The following is a 20,567-nucleotide window of genomic DNA, read 5'->3' as shown; positions in this document are numbered from 1 at the left end:
TGTTGAGATGTACTGTAGAGTGTTGGACTCAATTAGGAATGAAGGGTACATCACTTAGGAACTAGTACAAAAATATAGGGAAAGAACAGGGTCTCTAGGAGCTATTTGCGGTCTTAGAGGCGTGGAGTGACAGGTCCTGTCGGACAGACCCTGGTCTGGGGAACTCTAGTTGGCGCTGTGCCAGGGCTTGTAAGACATATCTTGCCTTGAGGCGCTCTGGCAGAAGCGGCTCCCTTAGGGGTGTCTGACAGGACCTTCGACTTTTCTTCTTTGTTTTTATCTAAACCTCCCAAGCTACCGTGTATCCTACCCGAAACAATTAGGATCACTAAATAACTCACTTTTCAATAACTTAGACCCGAAAACAGTTCGGCAATATGAATCAAAACTACTAGAGATCAACTACAGTTAATCAACAAGAACTTACAACATTTTATCAAGAACCTCAAGATTATCATTCAAACAACTCTAAATTGCTGTATTGAATCAAGTTGGAGGGTGGGTTAAAGGACCTAACACGGAATGATCTCACATACCTTGATAGGGATCACCTTCGACGAAATCCACGCATCGATCTTGGCGTTCTTTGATGATTCTTGGTCTTCCTCTTCTTTTCTCCCTCATACGACATCATATTTGTTTAAACTCTGCGACGTTGGGAAGATATTCTCAAGGGATTTCAAACCTTATAAAGAACTCACCCGAAATTCTCTTGAGGTGGAAATTATGACCATTTGAAAATGACCAAAACTAACTTTTAAAAGCTTGAAATTTTCTAGATTTCCTTATTTATTTCCAAAAATGATTATTCTTGGATTCTTAGTGAATTCTTAGTCAATTCTTGTTACGAGATGTTACATCAATAATTGATCCAAATGAAGACAAAGAAAAATAAGTTAGAAACACTATCAGTGCTCATGTTATTTTGTGGATCCTCAATTTTATACATATAGATATTGCACTTAGTCTGCATCCATTTAACTTTGAAGCAGAGATGCAACATCTTCTTGAAAATGTATATTTCTTGATGTAGTTATGCTTGTTGTTTTGATTTAAAACATAATATTTTTCTATAGAAGAAGGAAGAGTAAAAAAAAGAGTTACTTTTTGGGACTTATGGTAATCTTGTTAGAACAAGACCATAACTTTGGAGGAAAACTTTCTTCAAAAAGTTTCAAATAGTTATGTTGAAGAGGAAGAAGATTTAGATTGTCCAATTTCTCATGAAAATTGAGGCCTGGATTTGAGCCTATTAGTGTTAACATTCCTAAAAGAGAAATTCTACCCTTAAACAATGATATAGTTTTTATAAAATTCATTTATGAGGAGACACACAACATTATTCTAGAAGTCATGAATTTCTCCCTCACAAGTGACACAACTACTTATACATTAAAAGATACACATAATCTTACACTCAGAGTTCGTCTCAAAACTCTGTACCAAAATGCTTTGAGTGTAAATGGATATCCATACTACATCATGTTGGAAGAAAAAAACGTACGAAATCATTTTAACAAGTCTAGCCATATAATTTTGGAGTGCAATTGACGCCCAAATACGCATTAAGCCAAGCACAAACCTTTTGAAGAATCTAAAGCTTATGTGTGTTAACCAGAGATCACACCACCATCTTTCATAAATTCGAAATCATTTCAAAAGATGATATGAGATTCAGTTGCAGCTGCTCTTCCGGGGCTATTTCTAGTGCTCACACTATTGCCTATCATGATAAGAAATTAAAAAAAAAATTCAAAAGTTTAAAATATATATTTTGTTGCTTCTAACTATATGATAGGAGATATCTATAATTTAGTCTCTTTATAAACTCCACCTGAAAATCATCTTATTGTCATAGTCAATGTAGAGATACCTTCCTTTAAGTTTGAAAATACATCTATGCTTCATAATATTTTTTGTCTCTAAACTCACAGTGAAATTTATTTCGATTGGACAATTGATGGAACCAAATTTCCTTGTTGTTTTATCATGCTTGGTTGTGTTATTTAGATATCAGATATTGGAAAGGTAATTTCAACGGTTCATAAAATTGGGTTAATGTTTCAGCAGTCTATGTCTGAAACACCTCACCATGCATGTTAATTGTCTACAGTAAAGAAGATATCACTAACTCAAATAAATTTTGATACTTGTGAAAAATTTGTTGAATATAATAGTCATAAGTTGCCTTTTTGTAGTACTACTTCATATAACTTTACTTTTGATTTTTTTAAATTTGTAGTGACTTATGAGGTCGAGGATCAATTTTATATAGATTAGGATATTATTTTTTTATCTTGCTTAATGATAATGTATTGTGGTATACAATGAGTGTTCTTTTCTTAGAAACAAAAGTGAACTCATAAATATTTTAAAAGAGAGAGGTATCACTTCGCAACATTCTTGTCTATACACGCCTGAGGAAAATGAAATTGTAGAAAAAACTATAGACATGTACCAGAAACCACACTATCTCTTCTTGATATATTAAATGTTCTTAAAATATTTTTGGTTGAAGCCATCTAAACTTCTGTCTATTTAATAAATAGACACATCATCACTATTAAAAAATTATATGATAGTCCATATTCTGTTCTTTTTGGTAAACTCTGTTTCAATTCTCATCTAAATGTTTATTATTGTGTGTTTTTATGTCTTGGTTCATTAAAATAGACATGGACATCATAAGTTATTTGCAAAAGTTGTGAGATGAGTCTTTCTAAAATATCGTGGTATTTAAATGGGTTATCTTTGTTATAATTCTTCTAGACGACAGGTACGAGCTTACAAACATGTAATTTTCTTTAAGCATCTATTTTCTTACTATAATTATCTCTTCAACAAAATCTGACTCCGTCTCCTTTCTGTTCAAGTTTGAAAGTTAGCATGTACAAAATTTGACGACCCTAATGATACTATTCATGATCTTGATCAATTAAATATATTCATCATGGATAATTCAAGTAATAGTACTTTCTCAACTAATTCATTGAATATCTCTTTCACTCACATTTGACAAAAATGATGATTTCTATGGTGAATTTATTCCAAGTGACCAAACAAATCTTTCTATTCCTTGTTTTCATCACCTGAACGTAAAATATCTGTCCCAAATCGATATGAATACTCTCCAGATATATGCAATTGAAGTTATGACTTTCTTGATACGTTGAATTCTATTTTTGTCTCAACTACTTATCAACATGTAGCAAGTCATGACTACTGAAAAAAGGAAATGGAGAAAAAACGTTTGATATCTAATCTATGTGAAGCTTTTGTTATTTAAAGTAAATGTATTTATGCAATAAAGATGAAGTCTCATTGGCACATTGGAAACGAACAAAACTCGACTAGTAGCTCAAAGATATAACAAAAATATGGGTTGAACTATGAGGAAACTTTCGCCCCTATTGCAAAGATGACGATAATTCATGTGCTGCTCACTACTTTATTTGTCAAATAGTGACAATTTCATCAAATGGATGTAAAAAATGCATTCCGCATAGTAAAATACATGAGGTTATATAAATGACGCTTCTTCTAGGATACAATCAAACCTAACCTGATAAGATTTGTCTTCTTCAAAAATTTCTGTATGACCTCAAGCAGGCACTACGTGAATGATTTGAGAAGTTTTGATCTACCTTTATAAAAGCTAGATTGTTTCAATCGATTTTGAATTATTCATTATTCATTCGATACTCCAATGTTGATACGATAATTTTACTGCTATATATGGATGATATAATTATAACCGATAATAACAAGAATAAAATTGAACAACTCAATAATTTTCTTAATGTGACCTTTAAAACAAAGGACCATAGCATGTTAACAAAATTTTGGTGTTGGAGGATGAGTATTTGCAGGATGGTATTATATCAAATAAAATAAGTATGTGGCAAAACATGTCACACAAGCATGTCTAAGTGACCAAAAAGTAGCACACACACCCATAAAGATCAAAGTGAAGTATAAAAGTGATGATGAAGACCTTATTGCAGAACTAACATTGTACCGAAGGATCATTTGTTGTTTAATTTATTTGACAATAACAAGACCTGACTTCTCTTATTCCATCGAAGTCTTGAGCCAATTTTTTACCAAGTCAAGCCGACATCATTTTTTACCCTTCCTAAAATTATTCGACACTAGTAATATTATTCGTGCTTCAAGCATAAATTTAATATCACGAAACATATAAACTAATAGTGAAAACCTTGAGTCACTAAAACTAAAACACTATATTATCCCACATAAATGATTATAATGTAAAGGAAAATGAAAATTATAGCATCTTATCAATTATCCTTAATAACATAAGCATAAAGTAGTAAGTATAAAAATACATACCAAGATCTGTAGTATAAGCAATGGTGCCACTAAATCACTCAACAGGAGTAAAGTACACAAATAATTAATTGTGAAGAACCAGAAAAAGAAGACGAGGAACAAAGGTTAAGAATTTTCATTGTTTTAAAATAAGAAAAAATCTCTCCATTTATAGACAACAAATGGTAGTGTAAACAAATATTTATTGTGCCTTATCGGAAAGTTTACAACTATTTGTAAAAGTTGCAACTCTTCAGAAAGGTCAAAACCTTTCATAAATGTTATAACTTTTCATAAAAGTCGCAACTCTTCATTAATGTCGCAACTTTTCATAAGATACAAATTTTCATAAAAGTTGCAACTCTTTATTAAAGTCACAAATTTCCATAAAAGTCACAATTCATTTTTATAAAAGCCACAAATTTTCATGAAAGGGGAAGTCTAGTTTTGGAAATTAAATATATATAATGTTTGGAGTACAATAAATCGATGCATATTATTTCATTTACCATTATCATTAAATCTCGATAAGTATGAATATACAAATAAGTCAGGATGTACACCACTCTCAAAAGTATATGACAAGATGGTGTATGCTAATCGAATCATCACTTGTCTCGTGAAAGTGCAAGAAGAAACCAAAAATTTCAAAATCATCAACGGAGGTAGAATACAAAATAATGTCAATTAATTTCTCTGAAATTGTGTGGGTAAGTCGATTGGTGAAAAAATTCACATCTCACGGTTCCACTATATCACATGCTAACAATACCAGTGCAATACAAAATAACAACAAAATTTAGTCCATCATGTGAACATTAAGCACATCGAAGTGGACTACCATTATATTTGATATGACTTGTTGTTAATTATGTAACATCCTATAAACTTTTTTAAACTAAGACTCGAACCATCCCTCATCGTGAGTAGGATTTTAGCGAAAAAATTAAATTTCTTGAGCACTAAGGTCACTAGTTGTAACACCTTGTGTTCAAAAAAGAACTAAAGAAATTTCATTCAAGTCATTCCTAAGTTCTTCTAAGTTTTAGGTCAACTTCAAACGATCATGGCTTTTAGCACATGATGAGTAAGGTATCCTATAAGATATCAAGAAAGGTCTTTGAAATTATCTTTATAACCCAACCCAGTTTGCTAAGTTCAGAGTTTGGATACGTGAGATACGATATTTTGAAGTCATTTGCTTGGGTATTTAAAGGACCTAGATTTATAAGGAATTAAATAACATAATCCAATCTTGCTAGGATGATTTTCTTGGTCATCTGAACTCTCGCTTCACGAGGATGACAAGTGAGGTGTAAATTATCTCTTGCTTCTAGATTCACTTGGATGTATCATGAGGCGAGGATAGTGAGTGAATTTGGACTTGCTCCAATCATCATTCCTTTACTTTAAATCAAACTAATATTATCTATATTTCATTGTGTTCATCCGACATACTTCATATACATATAAATTCAAAATAATCTCAAAATATACATATGGGATAACGATTTAACAATACAATTATAATGAAGATATATGAAGTAATAATTCACTAGAAATATCCACTTTTAGCTAAATATCAAGAACACATAATAGTGAGTGTGAAAATGGTCAGATTGTTGCAAAATTAAATCGTTGCTCTATATTGATGTGTGTGTCTTATTTCACCATTTACCATAATTTTTATTATCACAATTACCTTTCATGACTAATTTGATTGTCTGGAAAGGGAAAGACCTACTTGAGGGCATGTAATTAGTATGAGGATGGTAACTGATGAGTTTAGTATATAATCAAAGAAGAAACAAAATATGTGTTTTTGATATATGAGAAATTATCAAAAGATTTATTTAATTAATAGAAAGTTGTGTACTTGTGTGTTTCCTTAGACTTCCTCTGGTTATTGATAGATACCAAAAGATCTCTTTATTAATTGATTGATCTTTTTTTAGATAAAAAAATTTATTTCGACTCTAATTTTTTTTACCTCTTTTGCTCCCTATTATATTTAACTTTCTCTTGTACATAATCACCACATTTTATATGCTCTGTGATTAATTTGTTGTCTTCACTACTCGTAGATTATGATTATTGTGATGACTATATATGGTCATTTGAATATCAATTCTTCATTTTACTTTCTATGGACAAGTAAGATATCATCCTAACAAGTTACTTACCTTATTTATCAGTAAGTTTTTGGTGATAACAATGAGTCCAATTAAGCCTTTATGATTATTAGTAATTAGTGAATCTACTTCAATCATTATCTTGAGGTGAAATTTTACTACTTTTAAGAACACAAGAACTTAAAATTAAATGAAAACATAAATTTAAATTAAAAAAATATGTCACATCCAGGGAGCATCCCTAGACGTAACGGGCGTCGTCGTACTCTTTGAGGACTAAGACTAGCCTCTTAGCTTACATCATTACATTCATAGGTTTAAAATGTGGAAAATGTTAAACTTTTTCTATATCTATCATGAGGTTTACATTGACCTCCACCATACACATAATATAATCATATTGAGTATACATAGACCCTTCATATATGAAGATTACTTAGTCTTCTACTTTTATTGCACACACATATATACAAGATATGACATAGTTATAAAACCGGATATCTCATCTCATATCCATCTAAACGAGAATATCACAATTGGGCATATCCCATACATCAATACAATGAGAGCCATTTATAGGCTGTACAATCTTTAGTACTCAAATGAAAAGGAAAGAACATAGAAGTCTTAAAACTAAAACAACTTCATTAGCTTGATAGTGGTATTGTCCTCAGAAAGTGAGGACCTACCAAACTTGGATGAGTGAGAATTCCAAGGTTTCCTTCGAAGTCGTCTCAAAATCCCTTCAATGAAGGTAACCTAAATTGTTTGGGAAAAAGGGAGAAAATGGGGTTAGTACAACACTTGTACTAAGTTGAGACCATATGCACACATATCATCAAATCATGCTAAAAAGGGACAATTCATTAAAGTATGCAATTTACTTTGAAAAGCCTTATGCACATTCAAGAAGACCATACAAATCAATAAGACATATTCATTAAGTCAAATGAATGTACATTACAAGACCAACAATACTAAGTCTAGTCAAGTCAACATGCATGTCACATAATTGAACACATAGTCAAGGTAACTCTATCATAAAGTTATAATCGCAACAATCATTAATAAAAGTTCATTACAACATAACCAAAGAAAGAGAATTACACATAAACTCTTATGAATTTAACTAGTGCAATAACCAATAAAAACCCCATAACCTTACTCAATCAAGTAATCCCAACAAGAACCATGACCAATATCCAACTTCACATAGCATATCATTTACGAGTACATATCATCATACTTTAGAAATAGAGATCAAAGAAATATTTATAAGTAAAACCAATCATCGTGTAGTATCATCAATGTACAAGGTCATCATATACATATATATCATGTATAATTATAAGCATGTAGATATATAAGAACATCCTCCTAAGACATCTGTAATACTTTGAATATCTAAGACGTGTTTTAGAGCCTAAATTGAATCTCAAAAGGTTTAAACATCGTTTAAAAGTTATAAATAAAAATTATACGTCATTTAGGAAATATTTAGAAATCAAAATGTCAAGGAACGCACATGATGTCTAGTGAACTAGTCACATGGGCTAGTGTGGTGCCTTGATGGTTTGAAAGAAGAGTTGATGGTTTTATCTTAGTGATATTATAAGCAAGACCTTAGGTGTCAAAGAGAGGCTTGAGGAAGCAAGCAAGTGGGGAGTGCCAACCTTCAAGGGCAAGACAAAGCCAACAGTCCAAGGCTGCCCAAAAAGAGAGGCTATTGCCTCACCCTTCATAGAAATATCACAGTTCGAGGTTCAACCACGACCAAGGTGGGAAGCTCGTGAGGAGGCCTTGCTCATGGGGAAAGTTCCAAAGATACCACGAGCCATGGAATGGCTCGTGGTGAACTTGACGGAGGGAAAGGGGCTTCCGTGATAAGGCCTTAGCAAAAAGGAGGTGAGATGGTCAGCGAAGGGGGGGGGCTACTGTCCAAGAGCACCACGAGCCATTTGAAGGGTCGTGGTGCATCTTCACGGAAGGAGCAAGGTCCTTCGTGGACCTTCCTTGGTGGGAGAAATGGAGGCCCCTTTGGAGTAGCTACTGCCTCCACTCTTCACGACCCCCACCATGACCCATCAAGCCCTTCACGAGCCATGAAGTGGGACGGGGTCTCATAGTGAACTTAAGTTGGACTTCACTTTTGGAAGTCCACTTTAATGAGGGGTAGTTTGGGTATTTTGGGGGTGGACTATATATTGACTTTAGGTCAATTTTCATTAATTTTCCCACTTCAAATACGAACTCAAATTGAAACCCAAATTGCTCTCACTTCTCTTTATTTTCTCTCTCTTTATTCATACATCATTGAATAACAAGAAGTTTGAGGAAGAAGACAAAGTCCCCAAAATTTCCCCCAATTTTGGGGATAAAGCTTCATTAAGGTATGGTTTCTTCACTCTTGAGATTCCTTTCCCCAAGAGATCCTCTCACATTTGAATTCCAATTACTCAAATTCTTAGGGGTTTCTCTACAAATGGATTTTCTTCTAAAGTCAAAATTGATGATTGATTATGTTGAATTATGATTTCCTATAACTAATGTAGTATAGATTATAAAGTAATTGATGTTAATTGTGGGAAATTTGCATGGATCATATCCTATCCCTAATTTCCCCAAGTCTTGGTTCTTACTTGTGAATTGAAGAGGAATTGTGAATATGTTGATTATTGTAGTCATCTTATTCAACCTATTGGATGCCTAGGGACCTGCATTGATGGGATTAGACCTAATTTTGTAAGAATCTATGATAAACCCTTTTCCCTTAACCCTAGGTTATGAATTGAAGTTAATTTGGATAATGATGATATAATGGATTTAGTTCTTCAGTTAATTACTATTGAATGATGTTATAACACCTATTTTTCGGTTGAGTTAAGGGTTGATGGTAATACCTTGATGATGGATTATGAAGAAGACTTGGTAAGTCTTGTGATCCCTGATCTTTACTTCAATTATGGTTACTTGTGGTTAAGTGATGATCTTGTATTGAAGTATGCCTTGTATTAGGATTGATAGGGTTGGTATAATGTTGAATTGAACTATCTTAACAATGGATTGTGAGGTGTTGTCTAAGATATAAATGTTATAAGGATGGAGATGATTTACCAATGTGCCTTATTGTGAAGTGATATGTTAATGTGCTAACCTTACTCATATGGATTGTAATGAAAGGATTATATTTATGCAATTCTTATTGAGCTATGATGATAATGATTATACAAGGGGTAGACCCTATGATGTACATTAAGCTATGACAGTTAATAAAGGTATTAAAGGAATTTCTAAAGGGACTTACCTTAGCACCGAGTGAACTTGACAATGGCAGGTGTTGACTTTGCATAGAGGAAGATTCACCATATAGTTCCACATGAGGTGTTGAAACCCGTATGAGGGATACTCACTTTATGGATTCCCATAAGCTGAGGCTCCAATTATAGAGGGTTCATACATAAATCTTAGTTCTTGAACTATGTTGCCCCCATGGGAGACTAGCTAGTGGATCCACCTAGAAAGCTACATTTATATTGGGTCTTACTTTCGCCGGTATACCACTTTCAATCGGTGTAAGCTTTTATAAAACCGGATTCCACACTTAGCTCTTGTGGTCTATGTCGGTTAAGGCAAGTGTTCCTAAACTAAAATGAAGTAAATTAGGTACAAACTAACTAGGGTGACTTGAGAGGTTTGACTTAGCTTAGGTAGGGGTATGGGACTCTACCTATGCCTTACACTAGTTTGCCTTGAGGGAAACCTTAGGAGGATGTTCTTATGTATGTATATGCTTATAAATATAAATGATATGTATATGATGATCTTACATGTTAATGATACTACGTGATGTTGATTACTCTTATGAACATGTACTTGATCTCTATTGCTAAAGTATAATATTATGAAACCTTAATGTTATATTATGTGAAGTAGGGCATTCGTTATTGTTCTTGCTAGGTTTACTTGATTAAGTAAGGTTATGGGCCTTTGCTTAGTCATTGCACAAGTGGACTTAAAAGAGAGTCATGAGTAATGATCTTGCTTTGGTTATGTTGAAATGTACTCTTCTTCATGCTTATAACTTGATGATAGAGTTGCTTGGCTATGAGTTTCAATTCTATGATATGCATTTTGACTTGACTAGACTTTGTATTGTTCGTCTTGTGATATATATGCCTATGACTTAAGAAATATGCCTTATTGACTAGTATGGTTTTCTTATATGTGCATAAATATTTTTCATAGGAAATTGCATACTTTAATGAAATGTCCCTTTTTAGCATGATTTTATGATATGTCTGCATATGGTCACATACTTAGTAAAAGTGGTGTACTAACCACATTTCTTCCTTTTCCCCAATATTTTAGGTTCTGGTCTTTGAAGGGCTTTTGAGACGACTTTGAAAAAGACTTGGAATTCTCAATCATCCAAGTTGAGTATGTCCTCACTTTCCTAGGGAAATGCGACTATCAAGCTTACGAAGTTGCTTTAGTTTTATGAATCTTATGTTCTTTCCTTTTCCTTTGAATAAGAAACATTGTATAGCCTATATGACGCCTTATTGAATTGATGTATGGTCTAGGCCCATAATTATTATACTCGTATTATATATATCTGTGTGTGTGTTTTTGTGTGGGTGTGTGTGTGTGTGTGTGTGTGTGCGTGCACAATAAAAGTAGAAGACTAAGTCATCTTCCTATAAGAAGAGTCTATGTATACTCGATATAAATATTTTGTGTATGTAGAGATCTGTAAAAACCTCAATGCATAAGTAATGAAAAGTTTATAAAATTTCTGCATTTTAACCTATGAATGTAATGATGTAAGCTAAGAGCTTAGTCTTAGTCCTGAAAGAGGACAACGACGCTGGTTATGTCTTGGTGGGGATCCCCGGATATGACAATTTCCCTCAATGGTAACTAGTTCAATGTTTAGGTAGAGTCCCATACCCCTATTTAGACTAAGCTAAACTCCTTAGGTCATAGTAGTTAGAGTTTATTCCTTTAGTTTATTTTACCTTTGGGAACATCTTGCCTTAACCAACATATACCACATGAGCTAATGTGGAATCTGGTGTCATGGAACCCTACATCGAAGGAAGCGGACTACTTGCCAAGGTAGTACCAAAACATGAACATAGAAATTATGTGGATCCATTAGCTAGTATTCATATGGGGGTAACATAGTTCAAGAATTAGGAGATATATTTGGGAACCTCTTTATGTTACATGTATTGTAGTCTCCAATCTCAAGAGTACATTAGTGATCCTACCTTCCCTATGTGGTATGGGACACTCCTCATTTAGTGCACTCGGTGCTAAGCTAGAGTCCCTTTTGAAAAATTTTTAATACCTTTATTAATCATCGTAGCTTAATATACATCATAGGGTCTATCCATTATATATTCATCATCATCATATCCCAAAAAGAATCGCATGAGAACACCTTTCATTACAACCCTCACATGTGAGATTAGCACATTAACATCATTATATCATAGTAAGATACACAGGAACTTCATCACCAACCTTATATCAATACATCTTATGCATTTTTCACAATCACATAATCAAGATATTTAAATTCAACATCATACCAACCCTATCAATCTTAATACAACGTCTACTTTAATATAACATCATTACTTAAGCACAAGTAACCATAATTGAAGTAAAGAATAAAGATCACAAATCTTACTCAATCTCCTTCACTATGCCATCATCAAGGTCTTACCATCAACCCTTAACTCAACCCAGCAATAGGTGTAATATCATCACACCTCAATAATCAACATAATAACAAAGACAATTGAATCTCTACATCACAATCCATCACCAGTTCATAGCTTAAGATTACAGACTTTGGTCAAGTTAATAACCCACTTCACAATCTAGATCAATTACTAAAGAACTAGCGTTGTAGGACTTACAATTCATCACGATCTATTCATAAATTTGCACAATAAAATTATACGACATTAATTCACACATTAAAAAAAACAAATACATTCTTACTAGATAGTTTAATTCAAGATCATAACCTACGGTTAAGGGGAATAGGTGATGTTCTATAAAGTAGACCAATCCATCAAGAAATAACATAATTGAGTTATAATACATGTTAACCTGTTCATTTTATCCAAAGTAAATCATAAACAAATTAAATTGAAAGATCAATTTCGAGATTGGAAAAGACACACATGAAAACTCATCTTTTGAGATGAATTTGAAAGAACCCTTTGAGGAAAGAAGTCCCAAAGGTGAAAAGAATCCCATACCTTAATGTTTGATGAATATTGATGGATAAACCTTGGTGATTTCTGACATATAACCCCATTTAATTTGACCTTCTAGAGTGTTCTTCGACGTTGGAGAGAGAAAGAAGGGAGAAGGAAGAGAATTTGGGTATCGGAATTATGAGGGCTAAGGTTAGTTTAATCAACTAACTTAATTAGACGACCCTTAACCCATAATTAATTGACCAACCACTTAATTAATTAACTTATCTAACTTAAATAGTGAAGCAAAACCAGTGGTCTCAGAGGCGAGACCACGTCGACGCCTAGTGTGTCAATCGACAGCACGAAGGGACCAACCGTCTAGCTGGTTCTTCGTTTAGTTCAAAGACTTGTAAAATGAGGATCCCATGGATACGTCTTAGTATCCATTGACGGAAGCAGTCCACGCCCCGACGATTGGAAAACGGATTGTTTGTTGCATCCGTTGGTGGTCATTGCCTTGGGCAGTCTTTGACCCCAAAATGCAAGGGTCCTCCTCAAGAGCCCATAGTTGGTTCTTAGGGAGTCGTGCCCGGACGTCATGAGGCGTTCCTTGACGTTTTGATTCTAAAACTTCCTAAATGACCTATATTCATTATTTATCATTAAAACAATATCTAAATCTTTTGACACCCATGTTAGATTCTAGAATACATCTTAGACTTTCGAAGTGTTACATTATCCCCCCCCCCTAGGAATTCTCGTCCTCGAATGACACTAAAATCATTTGAAAGGAAGAAATAGACGCAAGACTAGAATATTAACCAACAACAACATATCAAAACATGGGTTACAAATCAAATCATGGTATTTTTACACCTAGCAATTCAAAACTTCAATTTCCACGAATAAGGCTCAACATCACATTATGAGGAATTTCTTTCTCACAACAACAAGAGCTCAACATACCATATATGATTCAATTATGTGAAAAATCAACTTACAAATATTATCAATATGATTTCTTATAACTCACCATATCAAAATTCACAACATAACTCAAAACAAGAAGAATTGCAAAATGTTCAAGTCAAAAGCACACTTCACTATGATGTCACCATATAATGAACATTTTTGCAAAACTTTACAAAAAATCAGAGAAATTTCAAATTTAGTCATTGTTTACATTATTAGAAAAAATAAATTATCTTCATAAGAAAAGATATGAGGACAACGGAACTTCATGTCGCCCTTGGCGTCCCATGTAGCTCCCTCAACTAGGTAGTTTCTTCATAAAACTTTTACGGAGGCCACTTCTTTGTTCCTCAACCTCTTCACTTGACGATCAAGGATTTCAACTAGAACCTACTCATAGGAGAGATTATCATTCACACCAAGAACCTCAATAGAAAGAATAGACCCGGGATCACTAATACGCTTCTTAAGCATTGAAACATGGAACATCGGATGAACCGAAGCCAATTCTCTAGGAAATTTCAAATCATATGCCACCTTGCAAATATTTTTAAAGATTTCATAGGGACCCACATAACGAGGACTCAACTTCCCTTTCTTGCCAAATCTCACCACCCCTTTCATAGGCGAATTTTTAAATACACCTTATCACCCACTTCAAACTCTAACTCCCTTCTCCTATGATCGACATAAGACTTTTTCCGTCTATAGGCTGTTTACAAGTGATTCTTTATAAGATCAACCTTCTCCAAAGTCTTAAAAATAAAATTGGGACCCAAAAGTGAAGACTCGCCTACTTCAAACCATTCAATTGGAGATCTTCATCTCCTACCATACAAGGCCTCATAGGAAGCCATAACTGTATATGAATGATAGCTATTTTTGTAAGCAAACTCAACCAAAGGCAAGTGCTTAACTCAATTTCCCTTAAATGAGTGATACAAGCTCTAAGCATATCCTCAAGGGTTTGAATAGTACGCTCCGTTTGACCATTAGTTTGAGGATGAAAAGCGGTGCTTAACTTCACCTTGATACCCAACCCTTCTTGGAATGACCTCAAAAATCTAGATGTGAATGGTGTCCCCCCTATCAAATATGATGGATAACAGAATACCATGGCGATACACAATCTCATCTATGAAGATCCTTGCATAATATTCCTCTAAGTAAGTAAACTTGACGGGAATAAAATGAGAGGATTTGGTCAACCTCTGCACAACCACCCATATAGAGTCATATTGCTTTTGTGTCCGACGCAAACTTACCACAAAATCCATATGGATATCAACCCACTTCCAAGTAGAAATTTGGATTTCCTAAAGAAAACCCCACCAGGCTTTTGGTGTTCAACTTTCACTTGTTGGTAATTTGGAAACATTCCAACAAATTCTGCTATGTCCTACTTCAAGCCTTCCCACCAAAATAGTTTTCTAAGGTCGTGGTATATCTTTGTCGAACCCGGATGAATGGATTGAATGGACCCATGAGCATCCTCAAGAATCTGGTTCCTCAAACCATCTACATTGGGAACACACAACCTTCCTAGATACCGCAAGACACCATCCCCCCTAAGGAGAATAACTCATTAAAAATCTTGCCAAGAATCAATTCCATCAACTCCATCAATGATTGATCAAGGTGTTGTATGGAATTCACCTCAACCACAAAAGATGACTCAGAGTTATGATGGATCATAAAACCACCATTCGGAGAATCTTAATCTAATGCCCAATCAGTCCAACCTATGAACATCTTTCACTAGGTCTTTCTTGGCTTCCTATACATGAGACACACTAACCATGGTCATACGACTTAGAGCATCCGTAACCACATTGGCTTTGTCGGGGTGATAGAGAACACTCATGTTGTAATATTTCAACAATTCAACCACCTTCTTTGTCGGAGATTCAACGCCTTTTGAGTAAACACATTTTGTAGACTCTTGTGGTTGGTATACACATCCACATGAACACCATACAAGTAATGCCTCTATATTTTCAAGGCAAATGCAATGGCCGCTAATTCAAGATCATGAGTTGGATAGTTTCTCTAACGCACCTTAACTTGTCTAGAGGCGTAGGCTATTACTTTACCATGTTGCATAAGCACACACCCTAAACCCACTCGGGATGCATCACAATACACAACGAAGACCTTTGTACCCTTCGGTAAAGTCAACACTATAGCAGAAGTAAGCATATCTTTTAAGATTTGGAAGATTCTCTCACATGCCTACGGCCACTCAAATTTCTTATCCTTTTTCGGGGTCAAAGTAGTCAAGGGAGATTCAATGGACACAAAACCATCCACAAACATCTGATAATAGCCCGCTAGACCTATGAAACTACTAATATTGGAGTCAACGGTTTAGGCCAATTCTTGACTGCCTCGATTTTCCTTGGATTAACCTCAACTCCCTCACTAGAGATGATATGACCAAGAAATTCCACCGACCTCAACCAAAACTCACATTTGCTATACTTGGAAAATAATTGGTTCTCCTTAAACACCTGTAACGCCACCCTTAAATGGTCCATGTGTTCACCCTCATTTTTCGAATATGCCAAGATATCGATATGAAGACAATGGCACATAAATTTAAGTAACTTTGAAAAACTCTATTCATGAGATCCATAAATATCTCCAGGGAATTAGTGATACCAAATGATATTACTAAGTACTCATAGTGACCATATCTAGTCCGAAAAGCCATTTTTGGTATATCCTCACCTCTCACCCTAAGTTGCTGATATCCCAATCTCAAGTCAATCTTAGAAAAGTAGCTTGCCCCTTAGAGTCTATCAAACAAGTAGTCACTTCCTAGGGAGAGGATAATTGTTCTTAATAGTGACTTTATTGAGTTGGCGATAATCAATGCTCATTCTAAGGGACCCATCCTTCTTCTTCACAAACAAAATCGGAGCACCCAATGGAGAAATACTAGATCTAATGAATCTTTTGTCTAGTAAATATTTGACTTGAGCCTTTAACTCTTTCAATTCGGTCGGATCCATGCGATAAGGAGGAATTGAAATGGGATTTGGATCCCATAACAAGTCGATACCAAAATTAGTTTCCTGTTCTAGAGGAATACCGGGGAGATCATTAGGAAAGAGCTTTGGAAATTCCTTCACTAAGGGGATCGGCTCAATGGGAGGAATTTCGGAGTCTAAATCTTGACTCTTAGTATATGGTATAAACACCCTTTTGAGATCATCCTACAATCTTTCAAACAATAAATTATACGACTTTTAGGAATTCCACTCTAAAACAAGCTCATTTGTAAAGTTAAACTTCACTACCCTTAATCTACAATATATGGAGGCAAAGCAAGCATGCAACAAATCCATACCCAATATAACATCAAAATAAAACATATCAAGTTCTACTAGTTCAACATGAGTAACTCTATTGGACAACATTGTAGGATAATTTCTATACACCCTTTTTGCAACCACCGACTCACCTATCGAAGTAGACATCATAAAAGGTTCTTTAAAGAAATCGGACAAAATGTCAAATTTTTTAGCTACTAGAGGAGTAAAAAATGCTAAGGTAGCACCGGGATCAAGTAAAGCATATACTTCAATGGAAAAGACTTTCAACATACCGGTTACCAGCCGGGGAAGTCTCTTGCTCACGTCTAGAGCGCAGATCATAAAAGCGGTTCTTCTTCGGAGCATCATTAGAATCACTTGCTTGCAGACTCTTCTTGTCTTTGCCCTTCACATTTGGGCAATCTCAAACTTTGTGTCCAGTTCTACCAGAACCAAGACAATTATTCTTTCCCTTAAGTCAATCACCATAATGCTTCTTGCCACACTTTCCACAAGTTGGTTTCTTGGTTGGTGAACTAGTAATCCTTCCCTTTTGAGGCTTAGGGTTAGACACCTTATAATCATGAGCCTTAGGTAACATGTAAGTAACTTGACTATAAAAACTCTTTTTGAACCTAGACCTATCTTGGATGTCAAGTGTACCCTTTGAAGAACTGCCATCAAAAGACTTTGCCCTCTTGGCATCGCTACTCTTTCTCTTAGACCTTGTCTATTCCACTTGTTGAGATGAACCATGAGACAAGAAATTTTAACATTGTCATGTACCATAGCCAAGTGACATTCCTCTTGCATGTCATCCAACACCCCCGTCACAAAGAAGTTCATTTCATCTCTAGGATCATGAACCAAAGAAGGAGCATACTTTGAAAATTTAGTGAATTTTAAAGAGTATTCAAGTACACTCGTACATCCTTGATGAAGGTTGATGAACTCCACCACTTTGCTTCCCTCTTCTCGCTAGGAAAGAATCTATCAAGAATAGTCTTCTTGAAAACCTCCCAAGTCACCGGTCTACCTCTTAAAGGACTATTGTCTCTCCATTGGGCGTACCAAGTTTGAGCCATGTCTTTTGAGTTGATAAGTGGCTAACTCGACCTTCTCATGAGTAGTTAACCCCATAGAATAGAGGATCTTGTCGATTTCATCAATGAACTCGTGGGGGTCTTCTTCAACCTTGGACCCATAAAAGGTAGGGGATTCATCTTGATTAGTGATGATTTAATCTTGATTAGTAATGGCTTGTGCCATTTGGATAATGGAAGCCCTTTTGTCACCATTCATGAAGGAGGAGGATTGACCGGAGCTTGGTCATCATTAACATCCTCTTCAAGAGGCGAGACTTGATTTTCTCGGGGAGGAGCTCCCGCATTTGAAATCTCTTATTCAAGTCTTTGTGCCCTGTTACTTCGATTATTTATTATCAATAATCACAGTAAAGGATTAGATTGTAAGAGCACATGGAGTCAAGACTCAAAAGGCATGATATTGGATTTCAAAGAAAGTGAGAGTTTTCTAAGAATCTTATAGTTTCCTATTCATAAATATGGCGCACTTCACAATTATGAATAAGAATCTACACAGAAGTGGTTAAGTCAGACATCAACTCTAAATGTAATCAACCTCATGCTTTGATACCAAGTTTGTCACATTCGAGGAGCACCCCCTAGACGTAACTGGCATCGTCGTCCTTTTTGAAGTCAAAGACTAGCATCTTAGATTACATCATTACATTCATATGTTTAAAATGCAGAAATGTTTTTAAAAAAAATTATATCTATGATGAGTTTTACATCAACCTGTACTATAAACACAATATAGACATATCGAGTATACATAGACCCTTAGTATATAAGGAGTACTTATTCTTCTACTTTTATTGCATATTATTTATATATATATATAAATACATATATATATATATATATATATATATATATTCTGTGTGTGTTTGTGTGTGTGTGTGTGTATAACCGGATGTCTCATTTCATAACAATCTAAACGAGAATATCAAATTTGGGCATAGCCTATACATTAATATAATAAGAGCCATATATAGGCTATGCAATCTTTATTACTCAAATGAAAAGAAAAGAACATAGAAGTCTTAAAACTAAAACAACATCATAAGCTTGATAGTGGCATTGCCATCGAAAAGTGAGGACCTACCCAACTTAGATGAGTGAGAATTCCAAGACTTCCTTCAAAGTCCTCTCAAAATCCCTTCAACGACCGAAACCTAAATTGTTTGGGAAAAAGGGAGAAAATGGGGTTAGTGCACTACTTGTACCAAGTATGAGACCATATCCACACATAACATGAAATAATGCTAAAAAGGAAAATTTATTGAAGTATGCAATTTACTTGGAAAAACCATATGCACATTCAAGAAGACCATACAAATAAATAAGACATATTTATTAAGTCAAAAATACGTACATTACAAGACCAACAATACTAAACCTAGTCAAGTCCACATACATATCACATAATTGAACACATAGTCAAGGCAACTCTATCTTCAGGTTATAATAACAACAAGCATGAATAAGAGTTCATTACAATATAACCAAAGCAAGACAATTACCCATGAACCCTCATTAAGACAACTAGTGCAATGGCCAAGAAAAGCCCCATAACCTTAATCAATCAAGTAAATACAACAAGAACCATCACCAATATCCAACTTCACATAGCATATCATTTAGGAGTATACATCATCATAGTTTAGAATTAGAGATCAAACACATATTCATAAGTGAAACCAATCTTCATGTGGTATCATCAATGTGAAAAATCATCACATACATATCCACAATTATAAGCATATCCATATATAAGAACATCCTTCTATGACTTCTCTCAAGGATAACTAGTGCAATGTTTAGGTAGAGTCCTATACCCCTACCTAGACTAAGTTAAACAATGTAAGTCATCCTTGTTAGAGTTTATTCGTTTAGTCCATTTTACCTTTTGGGAACATATTGCCTTAACCTACATATACCATATGAGATAATGTGGAATCCGATGTCATGGAACCCTACACCGAAGGAAGGAAGACTACTTGCCAAGGGTGTACAAAAACATGAACGTAGAACCTACGTGGATTCACTACCTAGTATTCCTATGGGTGCAACATAGTTCAAGAATTGGGAAATATTGTTGGGACCCTATTTATGCAACATGCATTGTAGTCTCAAATCTCAAAAGTATATTAGTGATCCTACCTTCCCTATGTGGAAAGGGACATTTCTCACTCTAGTTCACTTGGTGCTAAGCTATAGTCCCTTTGGAAATGTCTTTAATACCTTTATTAATCATAACATAATGTAGGTCATAAGTTATATCCCTTATATATTCATCATCATCATAGCTCAATAAGAATTGCATGAGAAAACCCTTCATTACACCCCTCACATGTGAGATTAGCACATTAACATCATAATAACATAGTAAGGAACATAAGTACTTCATCAGCAACCTTATATCAATACATTTTAAGCATAATCTCACAATCACATAATCAATACATTTCAATTAAACATCCTACCAACCCTATGAATCTTAATATAATG

General features: G+C 34.6%; 1 protein-coding gene across 1 annotated transcript in view; it reads right to left on the bottom strand.

Moving 5' to 3' along the window:
• Positions 1–18,059, bottom strand: part of LOC109119074 (uncharacterized) — a 28,451-nt gene extending 10,392 nt beyond the window's left edge. The window contains exons 1-3 of the mRNA XM_069292011.1: positions 17,904–18,059; positions 17,761–17,856; positions 17,275–17,380 (exon numbers count right to left, since the gene is read on the bottom strand). Of these exons, the coding sequence (XP_069148112.1) occupies positions 17,275–17,380; positions 17,761–17,856; positions 17,904–18,059 (358 nt within the window). The remainder of the gene's footprint in view (positions 1–17,274; positions 17,381–17,760; positions 17,857–17,903) is intronic.
• Between the last annotated feature and the right edge of the window lie 2,508 nt (positions 18,060–20,567).

Source organism: Solanum lycopersicum, chromosome 12, assembly GCF_036512215.1.
Source record: "Solanum lycopersicum chromosome 12, SLM_r2.1".
Lineage (NCBI taxonomy): Eukaryota > Viridiplantae > Streptophyta > Magnoliopsida > Solanales > Solanaceae > Solanum > Solanum lycopersicum.
This window is presented reverse-complemented; position numbering and strand designations above follow the sequence as displayed.